This window comes from Molossus molossus, unplaced genomic scaffold (assembly GCF_014108415.1).
Source record: "Molossus molossus isolate mMolMol1 unplaced genomic scaffold, mMolMol1.p scaffold_m16_p_20, whole genome shotgun sequence".
Classification (NCBI taxonomy): domain Eukaryota; kingdom Metazoa; phylum Chordata; class Mammalia; order Chiroptera; family Molossidae; genus Molossus; species Molossus molossus.
In genome coordinates, this window is record NW_023425356.1 from 4,285,575 (window position 1) to 4,302,057 (window position 16,483).

The window sequence follows — 16,483 nt, forward strand, 5'->3', positions numbered from 1 at the left end:
AGTGGTGTTGTCCGTGTGATTTTCTCTGCTCACCTTAAATTTGCATCTGCTCAGACCAAGAAAAAAGATGTATTGGGACCCCATGACCCAAAATAAATTAACTTTTCATTTATAATGATGATATGAACCGTCTGAATGTCTTAATTATAGACTTGAGTTTTAGATGTTCACTCAAAGTGATCTCCTTCTGGAACTCACCTGTCTCCTGTGAATCTAGGCAGGTGCTCATGACACAACTGGCCATTGTGGAGGGAAATTCATATGCAGAGTTTGGTTTTAGAGCCTACCAGTTAGAAACCTTTGACGTAAAATAGCGATCTCAACGTTTAAATTATACAAGCTGTTAAGCACTCCCTAACAGAGGTACTAGTATCATAGTTGACATACTGACATGTTATGATACCTGGTATACTTACATATCAGATACAGTATAAAACAAAAGTAGAAACTTAAAAGATACATTGATAAATATAAATAAGTTCTAATAGTTGCTCCTAGGGAGTGTTTTATATATATTCCATACTAACAAAATATAGGACTGCACTCAGATTTACAGGTAGGTTTTTAGGGTTCATTTAAAATGAATATGAAGGCCAGAAATACCTTCCTTTAATGACAGTAGTGAAAAAAGTCGTAATTGTAACTTTTATAATAATTGGCAAGGTAGAAATCAGTCAGAAGGTATGTGATCTGTATGTCAAATACTCAGAGGTCAGAAAGTTAATACAAACATTTCCACATACTAGTGCTAGGCTAGAGGTTTTATCATTTTGACTTTTTTAAAAATATGTTTGTATTGATTTTAGAGAGAGTGGAAGGGAGAGGGAGAGAAACATTGATGTGAGATAGACACATTGATTGGTTGCCTCCCATATACACCCAACCAGGAATCTAACCCAAGACCTGGGCATGTGCCCTGACTGGGAATCGAACTGGCAACCTTTTCGTGCTTGGGTCACGAAACCAACTGAGCCACACTGGCCAGCGCTGGTTTTGACTTTTTAACAGAGACAAACTACCTGTATTTTAGGTCATACCAACTCAAATTCCCTTGGATCTATCTAACTCATTCCCTACAACGTGTTACATGAGTTAAAGCACCAGGAAGTCTGTTAGCTGCTGTCGTCATCATCAAATTATCCCAGCAGCCATAGATGAGACGTACATATGAACTATGTACAAATAACACACAGAGTGTTTAGGGAAGTTTTATAACATTCTTTTGGAGACCATAGAGAGACATGTCTAATGTTACCAATAGCTTAGATCTTTCTTAGCAGAAGAAAATAGTGCCTAATGTCCGAGACTCCATGAGCAGAAACTTCCTTCGTGAAGCACACTTAGGACCTGCCCATTTTCTTTCCTCTTAGTCACATTCTTTTACCTCTCAGTTCACCTGGTATAATTAGTCTTTTCTTTCTTTCATTCAATAAATGTTTATAATGATGTATTATGTACCAGTTACAATTTCCAATGATAGCCATACTTTGGTAAGCAAGACAGATGAGATGTCTGCTATCTTGGTCAGTCCTCGCTTCAGCAAAGCAGAAGACGGAGATACAAGGTAAGGTCAGACTAATATATGACTTTGTTGTCTTTTCTGTTAGGCTTGCCTCATTTTTCTTCTGGTATTTTCCGCTGCTGGGGAAGGGACACTTTCATCGCACTTAGAGGTTTGCTGCTGATCACTGGACGCTACCCAGAGGCCAGGTAGGAGGGCTCTGGAGAGCGCATGTGTCTCTGAGTGCTCTCATGTGCTTTTCAAACTTTCCTTCTTTCCCATCTGTTCTCAGCGTTTAAGAGGCATGTTTCCTTTGGGTGTGTTGTTGTTGTTGATGTTAATCCTCACCTAAGGATTTTTTTTTTCTTTTTGTTTTTAGAGAGGGTGGAAAGGAGGGAAGGAGGGAAAGAGAGAGAGACACAGAGAGAGACATTGATGTGAGAGAGACACATTGATCGATTGCTTCCCGCATGTGCCCTGACCAGGGCTGGGGATCGAACCTGCAACCCAGGTACTTGCCCTTGATCAGGAATCGAACCCATGATCCCTTGGTCTGAGGGCCAGCACTCTAACCACTGAGCAATACCAGCCAGTGTTTCCTTTAGGTGTTTTTAATTTTATTTTTCACATGTTCATTTTTACACATTCATAGAATTTCAAGGAGTGAAAATCTTGGACGTTGGTAAGTTCTAATCCCCCACATTACAGGCCAGGTTATTTTCAGATTTGCTCATTTATTTCAGTAAAACTATAAAATGTATAACTATGGTCATCTGCTTACCATACATCAGTTCCCTTTAGTTCTTCTGCCTTCGAATGCGGTGCTGCGCCCGCAGCGGCGGGCGGGCGTGAGGCACAGCCACGGTGGTGAGCATGTGGCCGTGTCTGCCTCACACGCCCACGCACAGGGGCCTTGCGTTCGCTTTCAAGGGCAGGACATGGCTCTGGATGGTGAAGATGGCCAAGCTCTTACTGGAAGCCCCTGTCCATGCTAACACTTCGGTGCTGTGGAAAAGAAAGAGCTTCCTGTGGCACTGTTATTAAGAAATGGGCATTGAACTGAGACACAGAGTTCATTAAATTTCTAAATGGTTTAGCCAGAAAGCCCTGAGGCTTTTAAATGACTTTTCCAAGGCATCCAGATGTTAACATTAGAATTTGAATCTGTGTTCTTACTCCTTAGTTTCATGCTCTTTTTAGAATGCCAAGCCATCCATGGAACACTTTAAAAGACAAAGTATCTTTTACCAGTTTTTGAAAATTAATCATGTTTTTCAGGGTCAGCTTTTACCCATTTATTTTCTCACATGTTGGTTTTGCTCTTTTTATCTGCTGTTTAAAATAATAGAGTGCATGTTATATCTGAAATATTAAGGATTTTAAAAGTAGAATCTATAACTCAAAAATCATTCAGCCCCATCCCTACCTAACTCTACAGGTGATAAACAGTCCCAGAGCCTGGCTGGTTGGCTCAGTGGATTGAGCATCGTCCCCTGGACTGAGAAGTCCTGGTGGGATTCCCAGTCAAGACACATGCCCAGGTTTCCGGCTCGATCCCCAGTAGGGGGTGTGCAGGAGGCAACCGATTGATGTTTCTCTCTCACATCGATGTTTCTATCTCTCTGTCCCTTCCTCGCTCTCTAAAAAATCAATAAAAACACTTAAATAAAAAGAAAAACGGTCCCAGAGAGGGTCACACAATTGTTAGAGAAAAAGCCAGGGCTATAATCAAGGTTTCTGCCTTGTGACTCAATGCTTGTTCTATACTGTGACCACTTTCCACATGGAAATACCCAGAAATCAGGGCGGGGAAGGAAACACATCCAAAATAACAGTCACCGAAAGTGACCTTTTTATCTTCCATTTCTTTAGTGATTGTTTTCATGTCAAACAGTCCATCTGGTTCTGTTGTTTTAGGAATATCATTTTAGCGTTTGCTGGAACCCTGAGACATGGGCTCATCCCCAACCTCCTGGGGGAAGGAACATACGCCAGATACAACTGCAGGGACGCCGTTTGGTGGTGGCTGCAGTGTGTTCAGGATTACTGCAATGTGGTCCCCGGTGGCGTGGACATTCTCAAGTGCCCTGTGTCCAGAATGTACCCCACAGATGACTCTGTTCCTTTGCCTGCCGGCACAGTGGTAAAAATCATTTCTTGCAATAATTTCTTTTCCTGAAAAATGACTTTGCTTCTAATATAAAAACACACATAATTTGGAATTATTCAGATATTGCTGTTTATTTCGCACCTGCTGGTACTATGAGAGGTGCAGAGACAAGACTGCCTTTTGCTTGAGGAGCTGGCAGCGGTAGAGGGTGGTGTGCAGGGGGCACGGTCTTTGCACAGGAGCGGGAGGGAGAGATGGCCTAGTCGGTGGGTCTCAGGGGGGACTCTGGAAAGTAACTAAAATTTCACCTCAGCTGAACCTGACAAGGTGAGTGGGATTTCAGCAGAGATGAGGGTATTGTGGGAAGACATCAAAGAGAATGAAGTCCTAGAGCTCAGGGTGGAGTGAGGCCCAGTCCGGACTTTCTGCTCAGTCTAGTCTGGCTTTTCATGGAGACCACCTGCAGGGGGGCAGGAGGCTGTGGACAGGCGAGCCGGCTGCGGAGAGCCTTGACTGCCAGTCCAGGGAGCTCGGAGTTTATCTTTCTGTAGAGTAAGCTAGATTCGTTTATTATCTGAACAGTTTGCTCCAGTAGAAACTATACATGCTCCCAAGATTTGTTCTCGTATGTCAGCAAAATTATAAATTATTTCACGTCCCAGATGTGGATACAATATGTTAAATATTCACGCACAAAGGTTGACTGTATTACTGGTGTACCAAAGCTGTTTCTTTTCCCAGCCCTACCCCCGTCTCTCCCTCCAAAGGAAAATAGATGTTTTAACAAAACTTGAGTTATGGGATTCAGGGGAAGACAGGAAAAACGTCATTTCTAACCCAGGTAGCATCCGTTCTGTGTCCCACAGGACCAGCCGTTGTTTGAGGTCATACAGGAAGCTATGCAGAGACATGTGCAGGGCATCCAGTTCCGGGAAAGGAATGCTGGGCCGCAGATCGACCGCAACATGAAGGATGAAGGTACGTCCGTGGACGCAGGTTCCCCAGTGAGACGAGGTTAGACCCTGAGGTCGGTCACTTATTTGATGAATAGTTTGTGTGTAAACACTTCAGAATACAACTGTGAAAAAGATTAACACAGTTCCCGATCTCATGGGCTAAGTTTTAGTTTCTAGAGAAAAGATAAAAGTTTGTATCTTTTGTCACCCAATGTGAAAGAAAGGTAGTTTGGTGGTTGCATTTATAATCATAATAATAATCACTGATAATTGAGTGCTCACAGTGCACCTGGCATTGTGCTGACCACTTTGCATGTGTTACTCATATTTAACACTCCCAAGAACACTGGGGATGAGTTGTATTGTTCCCGTCTTCATTAATAAGATGACTGAAGTGCAATAGTTTTGTTATAGTAATAGGACTATGTATCTTTTTTTTCCTCGTTTTTTTTTAACACTACTTTTATTAATATAAAATGATAACCTTTTTAAGTGAGCTACTCTAGATATTTCAAATAGCTCACTAACTCATTAGAAAATTCTGATATACACTCAAGAATCTAAATTCCTTGTACAGTCGTCCCTTGCTTATCGCAGTTAATCTGTTCCAGACTCCAGCGGCTGCGCCTGGCCTTGAAGGGTCCCTGGGGCGCTCGAATACATAGGCCTACGGTCCACACGTACAGGAATTGTAATTGTAATTGTAATACAGGGGTGTATAATTGACTCAGACAACTGAGAGCGCGCTGTATCATTTTCACTGTCTCGATCAACTTTTAATGAATATATTTGAAAAAACTGCGATAAAGTGAAACCAAAGCACGAAGTGGTGAGGGACGACTGTATGTTATAAATTATATTTTAAACAGTAATTAAACCCTATTTAGTTAATTGTTTGGAGTGGTAACATACAGATTTTATACCCAACTGGGCTGGTAAGAATCACTGAGAACATTTTTTTATCCTTCACTAAGAGAACTAAATAGAAACAGATTTTATATTTAAAGCACATTTTTGGGCTACCTCTGAATTATTATAATTTTTAATTATGAAACATTTAAACATACAGAAAATAATATAAATTTCACCTTTGAACCTGGAACTGTTGTTAAGACAGATAGTAACATTTGGCCATATTTTCTTTAGATCTTTCTTTTTTGTTTTGAAAAGAAATACAATGTTACAGACATATCTAAAGCTTCACCTCTTGTCTTTTCTGCCTCTCTAGAATTATAATGACTATCCTATAATCAAGGTCTCTAATTCCATGTATGTTTTTGTGCTTTATATGCTCATGTATGTTTGAGTATGTGTAAATTACATATTATATATTATGTAGTATATAGTCAGCATATTATATAGTATAGAGTCAGTATATTATTATATAATATAATAGTATATATACTATATATAATTATTTTATGTTTTAAAATTTGTCTTATAATTACATAAGACATAGTCCCATACACATATGTGGTTGTATATATTAGTGTTAGCCATATTTTAAACTTTTACAGAAACATTATCTTATGCTTATCTTTTTGCAACTTGTTCACTCAAAAATTTTGTTTCAGCCCTGGCTGGTTTGTCTCAGTGGTTAGAGTGTTGGCCCACAGACCAAAGCGTCTCAGGTTCAATTCCCAGTGAAGGGAATGTACCTTGGTTTTGGGTTCAATCCCTGGCCCCGGTCAGAGTTGTGCGGGAGGCAACCAATTGATGTGTCTCTCTCACTTCAATGTTTCTCTCTTTCTCTCTCTCGCTCGCTCTCTATCCCACCACCTCTCCCTCCCTATCTAAAAAATAATAATAATCAATGGAAAAATATCCTCAGGTGAGGATTAAAAAAATTTTTGTTGTTGTTTTGGGCATTTATCCATTTTGATTCAGGTAAATCCAGTTCATTCATTGTCTGTTTATTTCTTTTATTCCTATTTATTATTTTTTATGTATTGTTGACAGTATTACATACGGCACCATTTCAGGTCATTCATTTCAATGCTGTAGTCTTCCACTGTCCGAGCGAAGCCCAGTGCTTGCCCAGTCCTCTCCTCCGCTATTATTTATTTTTGCTCACACAAGCAGTTTGCAGTGATATCCCAGCCCGCGTCTCCCTGTGCCCATGGGGAGGGGCTCTCTGGAGTGTGTCTGGACATGAAAACACCGTGTGGTAGGAGATGCACACTTCCACTGCTGAGGTCTTCCCAACTTGCCAGTCGTGGTCCTAGTGTATTGCCTTCCTTTTACATTGTATACATGTTTGATTTGGCTTTTTTAGGTTTTAATATAACCGCAGGAGTCGATGAGGAAACGGGATTCGTTTATGGAGGAAATCGCTTTAACTGCGGCACCTGGATGGATAAAATGGGAGAAAGCGACAGAGCTAGGAACAGAGGCGTCCCGGCCACTCCTAGGCACGGCTTCTGGGTTGCTTATATAAGTACTTCCTTTCTAAACCATGGACTTGGAGAGCCTTTTACTCTGTCCTCCACGAAGTCTTCACATTAAACCAGTGACAGCCCCCCTCTCTCTCCCACCTCCTCCTCCACGCCCTTCCTGGCTCCCCCATGGTGTCAGCTGTCAGAGACCAGTTCTCTCCTGGAAGTGCTCCTGCAGGGTCCTCTGCGAGCACCTCCTTCACCATCCACAGTCCCTGGTTCAGATACTTCCTTAACCTGACCTCCTTTCATTGTAAACAGTCACTGTGCTCATCTTTACTAAATATAGAAACTAATTTTCCCATCCTTTATGGAATCCTTTCACTTTCTGAATCTTTATTCCCCGTAAATTTTAAAATCTTTTTATGATTTCAAGTGTTTAATACAGTGTTAGGTCTGAGAAGCTATTTTCTTATTCTAGATTTTATCTTCAGTCAGAATTGTCCCAAAAAATCACTTAATAGTAGCTGTTGTTACATGGTTTGCAAATTCTTTTAAACACCTGTTTATTTTTGGTATCTTACAAGCTCTTGTAGTTCCCTTTTGCATTCCTTAAAGCAAGCTTTCAAATGATGATGTTCACCCTCGCTGGCTTTCTCCAGTCCTATACCCGTGTTTGCTGTCCTTTCTCTGGGACTCTGTTCCAGTGGTCTCCGATTCCTTACAACTACCCTTTCCAGATGCCTTCCCCCTCCACTCCGTAGTCCCCATTCTGCTCCATAGAAAATTTTAAAAACACGTAAAGGTAAGCAATGGCAGAGAGTAAGAAGAGAGATCTCTTATACACAATCCTATGAAGTAGGAGGTTTTTTAATAGATAGTTATTTTTATAATATGTTGGTTGTATAGTTCACCAAAATTGTTTATTGGCCCTGGCCAGTTTTCTCAGTGGTTAGAGCATCAGCCCTCGTACCGAAGGGCCTTGGACTTGATTCCCAGTCAAGGGCATGTACCTGGGTTGCAGGTTTGATCCCCAAGCTCCAGTCGGGGTCGTGTGGGAGGCAGCCAGTCGATGTGTCTCTCTCACATGGATGATTCTCTCTGCCCCCTCTCCCTTCCTTCCATTCGATCTAAAAAAAATTCAATGGAAAAATATCCTTGGGTGAGGATTCACAACAACAACAACAAAAATGTTTATTGAATGTTCTTTAAGTAGTGCTTAAATGACTCCAACTCAAAGAATAAAATATATTTTTAATTTTAGAGATGGGTCTGCTGTGGAAATTGTGGGCCTAAGTAAATCTGCCGTCCGATGGTTGCTGGAATTATCCCAAAAAAACATCTTCCCGTATAATAAAGTCACAGTAAAAAGACATGGTAAGCTATTCATTTTATTTACAAAGAAACACCAAATGCACTGTATATTCTTCACCTGTGTAACCATCACTTGACTCAATGACCTTATATTAGGAAACCCTTAAGATTAAGAGGAAAGAAAAACCATTAATTTACTTGTATAAAAATTGTAACAAACCTGGTTATTCACCATGTTTTTCTAACAACTTTGAGCTGAGATGTGAAAAGCATCATTTTTACTGCCTTCTCCTGCTGTTCTATGTCCCCAGTGCGATTGTGAGCAAGTTGTTTTTCGGAACAGCTATGAAATCTTTACATCTCTTTTTCTAGACCTGTTCTGCCCAATAGAAATCTAACTTAAGCCACATACATAATTTTAAATTACCCACATTAAAAAAGTAAAAAGAAATGGATAAAATGAACTATGATAATAAATTTTATTAACTCAGTCTCTGCTAAGTATTATTTTAACATGTAATTGGTGTGCAGTTATCTCTGATCTGTTTTGCATTCTTGGGGGGAGATATGAAGTCTTTTTTTTTGTCCTTTTTTTTTTTTATCCTCACCCAAGGACATTTTTCCGTTTTTTGTTCAGATAGAGTGGGGGGGAGAGAGAGGAAGAGAGAGAGAGAGACATCGACGTGAAAGGGACACATTGAGTGGTTGCCACCCACATGACCCAGCCAGGGCCAGGGACAAACTGCAACCAAGGTACATGCCATTAGCAGGAACCGAACCCGGGTCTCTCGGGACCACAGGCCGATGCTCTAACCGCTGAGCCAAATCGGTCAGGGCAAGATAAGAAGTCTTTGAAATCCAATGGATTTTTACATTCTGACACATCTCAGTTCTGCCTCATATCAAGTGCTCAGTAAAGGTAACTTTTTCAAACATGTAAGAGTGATCCAGCCCTGGTCGCTGTGGCTCAATTGGTTGAACATCATCTCGTGCACCAAGAGGTTGCTGGTTCAATTTCCTGTCAGAGCACATGCCTGGGTTGCAGGCTCGATCCTGGTAGGGGGCATGCAGGAGGCAGATGGTCGATATTTCACCCTCACATCGATCTCTCTCTCTCGCTCACTCACTTGCTCTCTCTAAAAATCAGTAAAAAATATAGATATAGGTATAGGTATAGGCATAGATAGATATAGATAGAGATAGAGATGAGATATAGATATAGATATAGATATAGATATAGATATAGATATAGATATAGATTAGATATAGATATAGATATAGATATAGATATAGATATAGATTAGATATAGATATATCCAAACAAAAACAAATCAAGGATCATTTGCCAGAGTCTGATCCTTTCTAGGTGATATCATGAAAGATAGCTTTTAATTTCTGGCTAGTGCCCTCCAAAACACTCTGACACTTTCAAAAAGTAGACCATTTCTTACCTAAACATTACTCTTAGCTATAACTAAACGTATGGATTTCTCTGAATGCTTCGAACCACCCAGTCATTTATCATGTTTCAGGAAAGGTTGTGACAGTCTCCTATGAGGAATGGAACAGAAAAATACAGGAAAACTTTGAAAAGCTATTTTATGTGTCCGAAGACCCGTCTGATCTTAATGAGAAGAACCCTAGTCTGGTTCACAAACGTGGCATATACAAGGACAGTTATGGAGCGTCCAGCCCTTGGTGTGACTACCAGCTCAGACCGAATTTCACCATCGCAATGGTTGTGGTGAGTGATGGGTTTCTTATCTTCAAATTTCAAAACTGTTGTGAGAGGATTTATTTAGTTCTTTATTCCTGTTTGTTTTCAAACTCATTGAATTGATAAAAAGTATACTGTTTACTAGCTGGTTTTAAATAATCTTTTCTAGTTAATGAAGCATTATATGTATCCCCTTAAACAATCACATGCAGTATGAAAAGAAATAGAAAATGCTGGCTGATGACTGATGAGTGCTTTCTACATTTCACACTGTAGCACACATTCAAAAATGACCATATTTGTACAGCACACTGGGCTCATGGATCAGGTAGCTTGGGCCAGATCCGACATAGCCCCAGGCTCCACCCAGCATCCCTGAGAGCTGAGGACACCTGATCTCCCACACCTGTGCTGTGACCAGAGCCTCAGCCCTTGGGCTGGATACCCCTGAACTAGGGAACTAGTGTGGGCAGCCTCAACTCACATCCTGTTTCCTTTGTTTTGTAATTGGTTCTATGAAGTCAAGAATTCTAGACCCTCCTTATTTCCTCTCTCCTTAGACTAAAAATCAATATGAGGACAGTAAAATGGAGAGGGTATGTGTTCTGTGTCCACCTAGTTGTTTGCACTTTGTCAAAAAGAGTGGAGTGCTCTTAATTATAGTAGGATAACAAATGCAAAGCACATCATGGTAGCTTCGGTTCTGCGTGCCTTTGACATAATTTCACATTAAACTCAGTGTCATTCTTAGTCAGCGATACTTTCTCGTCTTCTCTGTGTCACATGCTATCAGAGGGCAAGTCCTTCTGTACTTTATTCTGACCCCAGAAACGAAAAATGGTTGCCAGATACACTCAAAGGAAGCGACTGTAGGTCTTCTAAGGAATAAATTAGATAGGTTCCCGCATGTTCTGCCTTAGTTGTCACCGTGGCAACTTCCTTTTGGAACTGGTACACTTTTTTGAACGACACAGGAAATAATCACCTCATTTTTTAAGGCTAAGGTCGGTGCTTCCAAGTCAGTCTTATTTGATTAGATCTGGTTTGGAATCTGCACTTGAATTCTGGGCCACACTGTATTTTAATATAGCTTTCCTTCTTTTACAAGTTTACAGCTAGTTTATGTTCCACTATGAATGGAAACGAACTCTTCAGTGATCTTAAACGTTTTGTATATTTGTTGTTGACATTCCTTAGGCGCCTGAGCTCTTTACTGCAGAGAAAGCATGGAAAGCTTTGGAGATGGCAGAAAAGAAACTGCTTGGTCCCCTTGGCATGAAGACTTTGGATCCAGAGTAAGTTACAACATGAGTATTAAGAATGCCGTTCATGCCCTGGCCAGTTTGGCTCAGCGGTTAGAGTGTCAGCCTGCGGTCCAGAGAGACCTGGGTTCAGTTCCCGCTAAGGGCACGTACCTCGTTTGCAGTTTGTCCCTGGCCCTGGTTGGGTGTGTGGGAGGTGGCCACTCGATGTGTCCCTTTTACGTCGATGTTTCTCTCTCTCTGTCTCTTCCTCTCCCTTCCTCCCACTCTATCAGAACAAAAAGTGGAAGGATGTCCTTGGGTGAGGATAAAAAAAAGAATGCTGTTCGTATTATAGTTAGTATATAATTACATTTCATCTTGGCATGAAAACTTGGATCCAGATTAAATTGAAGTGTATTAAGAGTGTCGAGGAGCTAGGGGGGTGAATTCACAAGGGAGGAGCAGTTGCTTTTCTCCCAGGCTAACGCTGCGGGTGAGAGGGGCTGCTTGAGAAAAGTGGCTGCTGCGGTGAGCGCACGGGGCTCCCGGTGGCCTCTCTCCAGCTCGCCCAGAGCCACACACTCTGGCTCTCCTAGAGATCCAGTCTAGTTCACCCTCCCTCTGCCAGAGCCCAAGATACGACTGACAATTTCATTCTCTAAATTTCTCCTGTCTACTATGAAACAGGCTTTGACTGTTATATTAGAATAGGACACTCCCAAATTGAGGAGAGGAAGGAAGAGGGAAAGAGAGACAGAAACATCGATAAGAGACAACATCAATTGGCCGCCTCCTGCATGCCCCCCACTGGGGATCGGGCCCACAGCCTGGGCATGTGCCCTGACCGGGAATCAAACCGGCAACCTCTTGGTGCATGGGTCGATGCTCAACCACTGAGCCACGCCAGCCGGGCTCCATAGCTAATTTTTTCTAATAGTTTATTGTCTAAATTTTAGTTGTATCTTGCCAGCATGAAGGCCACTGAACCAGAGGGTATTAAAGTCTTTACTTAGTTTCTACTATGGAAATTTTGTTTAAAAGGCTTTGAATTGCTTCTCCTATAAGTGCCATAATTTCAAGTAATTATATGCATTGACTGAGATATTTTATTTTCAATAAATTACATTTTAAGTCACAGGAAAAAAAAAAAGAGTGTCGAGATTGTAATAAAATCTCAAAAATTGCATTCACACTGAGTTTTAAAAAATACCTTATGTATCTTCATTAAACATCAGCATTAAATGCCTTTGGATTCTCCTATATTCATAACCAATAACAGAGGGTTTAAATGTATAAAACTAACATGTCCTAAATATTTTCTAATGTCTACTTTTTTCCTGATTGTGAAAGTGATTTTTGTGGACATTGGAGTATAGACACATTATCTCCTCAGAGATGATCTTTATTTTCTAAGTTGTTACTCCTTGTAGTTCCTTTAATATTTCAAAGTAATATGTGTTTGCAGCTGTTTCTTGATTTTTTGAAATATCAGACATGATCTATTACTTCCTGTGATGACAGATGAGGATCTAACCCCACCTACCTCCCCACCTCCCTTCCGCCTTTCTGTGCAGTCTCACACTATTCTTATTTAAAGCAACACATGGTTTTGTTTTTATTTTACAATTATGTGTCTGTGCTATTTTATATTTCTTTTCTTTTCCAACTTTGTCTTTTCTGTTTTTTTTATCCTCACCCGAGGACATTTCTCCATTTTTTGTTCAGATAGAGTGGGAGGGAAGGAGAGGAACAGAGAGAGAGAGAGAAACATCGACGTGAAAGGGACACATTGAGTGGCTGCCACCCGCATGACCAACCAGGGCCGGGGACAAACTGCAACCGAGATACATGCCCTTAGCGGGAACCGAACCCGGGTCTCTCTGGACTGCAAGTCGATGCTCCAACCGCTGAACCAAACCGGCCAGGCCCAACTTTGTCTTTTCTTGAGTTTCTAATGCCCTTTCTGTTTCTCCCGTTTTCTGTTAGTGTTGGATACCTATGACCAATTTGCTTTCTATGTCTATACTAACCCTCTTCTTTATAGGGTTTTTCCTTCTCTGCTGCATACTCATTTCAGCCTTGAGCTGTAAAGTCTTATATCTGTGTGCTCAGCTGCCTTCTGAGGCATTCTCCACATTTTCAGAGGCATTGAGAGCCCCTGGCCAAAACTGAAACCCACAGTTAAAGCAACTCATGTGGCAAGTTCTCTCTCTCACTAAAAGAAAAAAAAAGTAATAAATTAAAGTGAGCATAGAAACTGTCTTGTGTTATCTGTTGCACTACTTTGGTTTATAAGTGTGTATAAATTCTCTGTGTATTCAGTTGCTGTTTTTAATCTGATAATATTCCACTTGTAATTCACTTTAAAATAATTTCATGGAGAACTTTAAAGCATAACTATTCCAATATTAATAATTAATAAAACTTTATCTTTAGTAATCACTAATTAAAAAAATTTTTTTTTCTTTATTGATTTTAGAGAGATAGGAAGGGAGAGGGAAAGAGATAGAAACATCAATGAGAGAGAACATCGATCAGCTGCTTCCTACATACCCCACACTGGGGATCAGGCCCACAACCTGGGCATGTGCTCTGACTGGGAGTTGAACCGGTAACCTCTTGGTGCATGGGTCGACGCTCAACCACTGAGCCACACCAGCCAGGCTCTATGCATATTTTAATTGTTATAATTATATGAGAGGCCTAGTGAAATAATTTACTTTAACCAATATTTAGTGTCAGGGTAACTCTTTGAAGGCAAGATACCTGAATGTTTTATATATATATTTTTGTATTAGCCAGTATTTGTTAGTCATTCCCTAACACATTATTTAAGTTCTCTGAACTCAGGCTTTACTAATTTAAGGTTAAATGGGTAATGGTTGGAAGACAAAATAACATGATTATTTGGCTTACCTTTGCTAGTGAAAATGTTTCCTGATGCTTCCCATATAATGTCTGATCTTTTTTTAACCTAAATTTAATTTATTTTCCAGTGATATGGTTTACTGTGGAATTTATGACAATGCCTTAGACAACGACAACTACAATCTTGCAAAAGGTTTCAATTATCACCAAGGACCTGTAAGAATTTAATTTCTCTTTTCTGAGTTTCTGGTTTTCTTCAAATAATGTTAGATATTCACAGCTTGTTCTTTTCTTTACTAATTAAAGCATCTTTTCTAGGAGTGGCTGTGGCCTGTTGGGTATTTCCTTCGTGCAAAATTATATTTTTCCAAATTGATGGGTCCAGAGACCAACGCAAAGACTGTATTTCTGGTTAAAAATGTTCTTTCTCGGCATTATGTTCATCTTGAGAGGTAAGTTGTTAGAGGCCTGTAATTTCCACAACTAGCATTTGAAAATCTTAAATCCTGAAGATTAAATATTAAATAATAATGTCAATCTAAATTCTTTATATACACATCTTTAGGATATCCTGTTTCATAGCAAATGTCTATGTGTGATTGTTTTCTATACAAAAAGGGCAGACTCACCAGGTCTCTTGCCTGTTTGGTTAATCCAACAAGATAGGTTTTAGATTACATCTCATAAAGCGGCTTTTCTTTCTCTAAGATCCCCGTGGAAAGGACTTCCAGAACTGACCAACGAGAGCGGCCAGCACTGTCCTTTCAGCTGCGAAACACAAGCGTGGTCAATTGCTACTGTTCTTGAAACACTCTATGACTTGTAGTTGATTCATTAATATTTGTTAAAGATGCAATCACTTGTATTATGGGATACAAGGACATAATATAATGTAAATGCTTCATATGCACCAGCTCGGGTCATATTAAAAATCTCACTCATATAATATTGATACACAATTAAGTAAAAACTATAAAGCATCCATTTTTCTTTTTAATGTACAGAGGTAGTTTTGGATTTGAGTCAGAGAGAAAATTATCATCAATGGAATGTTTTTCTTTCAAATTCAGTAACTATTCTTCAAATGCCTGCAAATAACGAGTTTGAAATACAGAGTTTGAAAAAGAGAAATCATGTAATCATCTTTGTGTACATAAGTGAAAAGGTAATATGAGAATGTAATAATGAAAACAATGGAAAACTATTTTTAAATTGTGGTATACATTTTCTTCAATAACAAAACATACTGAATAGGCTGTGGTTAGTTAATGGTCTCAGCTTTTACTAAGTATTTCTAGCACCTTCCACACTGCATTGAATAACTATGAAATGAATGTTGAGTTATGGAAGTGTCTGCCTACAATATATGTTCATAAATGGGGCATACATGGTCAAACCTGCTTTTTTTTTTTAATCCTCACCGGAAGATATTTTTGCATTTATCCTCAGAGCAAAGGGAGAGAGGAAGGAAGAGAGAGAGAGAAACATCAATGCGAAAGAGAGAGACACCAAGTGGCCGCCACCCACACTACCCCAACTAAGGCCAGGGACAAACCACAACCAAGGCTCATGCCCGTAGCGGAAACCGAACCCAGAACTCTCTGGTCTGCAGGCTGATGCTCTAACCGCTGAGCAACCGGCCAGGGCTGATTTACATTTTTAAAATGCAAAATGTTGGGCATATTTATGAGAATTTTAAAGAAAAATGCTATATTGATTTTCTAAAATTTAGTAACTATTTTTAGTCTCTGTGTAAAGTGTATTGATAGATCATAGTAAAATTCAGTTTCCTCGTAACCAAAACCTACCATTGACAAGTGTAGCATTGAGAATAATCTTAATATAATAAAAATAGAGGTAGAATTCAGTAGTGATCTTTAATTCAGTAAAATCATTTGAAAAGTTTTTCATGTTATTTTTAAGATAACATAAATCTGAAAAAGTCATAAAAGAAAAACGGTTTTAACATGTGATTTGACATTTTTGAATAGTACTTATTTTCTAAGTGGGATTTTTTTTTTTTTTTTTTTTTTACTGTTTTTGTCTCAAGAAAACACTTAAAATAGATTTTAATACTTTTAGTTGAAAGAAAATAGTGGCAAAAGGCCTTTCATTACTATATAATATTATTCAGTGGTATGTAGTTAGAATAATGTTCTAGTGATGCTTCCCAGTTAGAGATCTTACCCAAACACCTTCAGTGTGACTAAGAAGTGAAAATAAAGAAGGGAAACCATGTAAACTAAAAGTTCTGGAGAGTAAACAAGTATAAATTTTTCCGATGTCAAACAGCCCTTCCTGAAAGCACATGCGGTTTCCTGTGTCACTGCACACCCTCTGTGAAGCTGCCCGTTCCTGAAATAGTCCCCACGGGCTTAGCTTTCTGGTTTTCCAGCCT

General features: G+C 39.7%; 1 protein-coding gene across 1 annotated transcript in view; it reads left to right on the forward strand.

Moving 5' to 3' along the window:
- Positions 1–15,513, forward strand: part of AGL (amylo-alpha-1, 6-glucosidase, 4-alpha-glucanotransferase) — a 47,290-nt gene extending 31,777 nt beyond the window's left edge. The window contains exons 25-34 of the mRNA XM_036272641.1: positions 1,608–1,710; positions 3,419–3,644; positions 4,478–4,589; positions 6,843–6,978; positions 8,207–8,319; positions 9,789–10,000; positions 11,171–11,268; positions 14,214–14,301; positions 14,404–14,537; positions 14,794–15,513. Of these exons, the coding sequence (XP_036128534.1) occupies positions 1,608–1,710; positions 3,419–3,644; positions 4,478–4,589; positions 6,843–6,978; positions 8,207–8,319; positions 9,789–10,000; positions 11,171–11,268; positions 14,214–14,301; positions 14,404–14,537; positions 14,794–14,911 (1,340 nt within the window). The 3' untranslated portion in view covers positions 14,912–15,513. The remainder of the gene's footprint in view (positions 1–1,607; positions 1,711–3,418; positions 3,645–4,477; positions 4,590–6,842; positions 6,979–8,206; positions 8,320–9,788; positions 10,001–11,170; positions 11,269–14,213; positions 14,302–14,403; positions 14,538–14,793) is intronic.
- Positions 15,514–16,483: the final 970 nt, after the last annotated feature.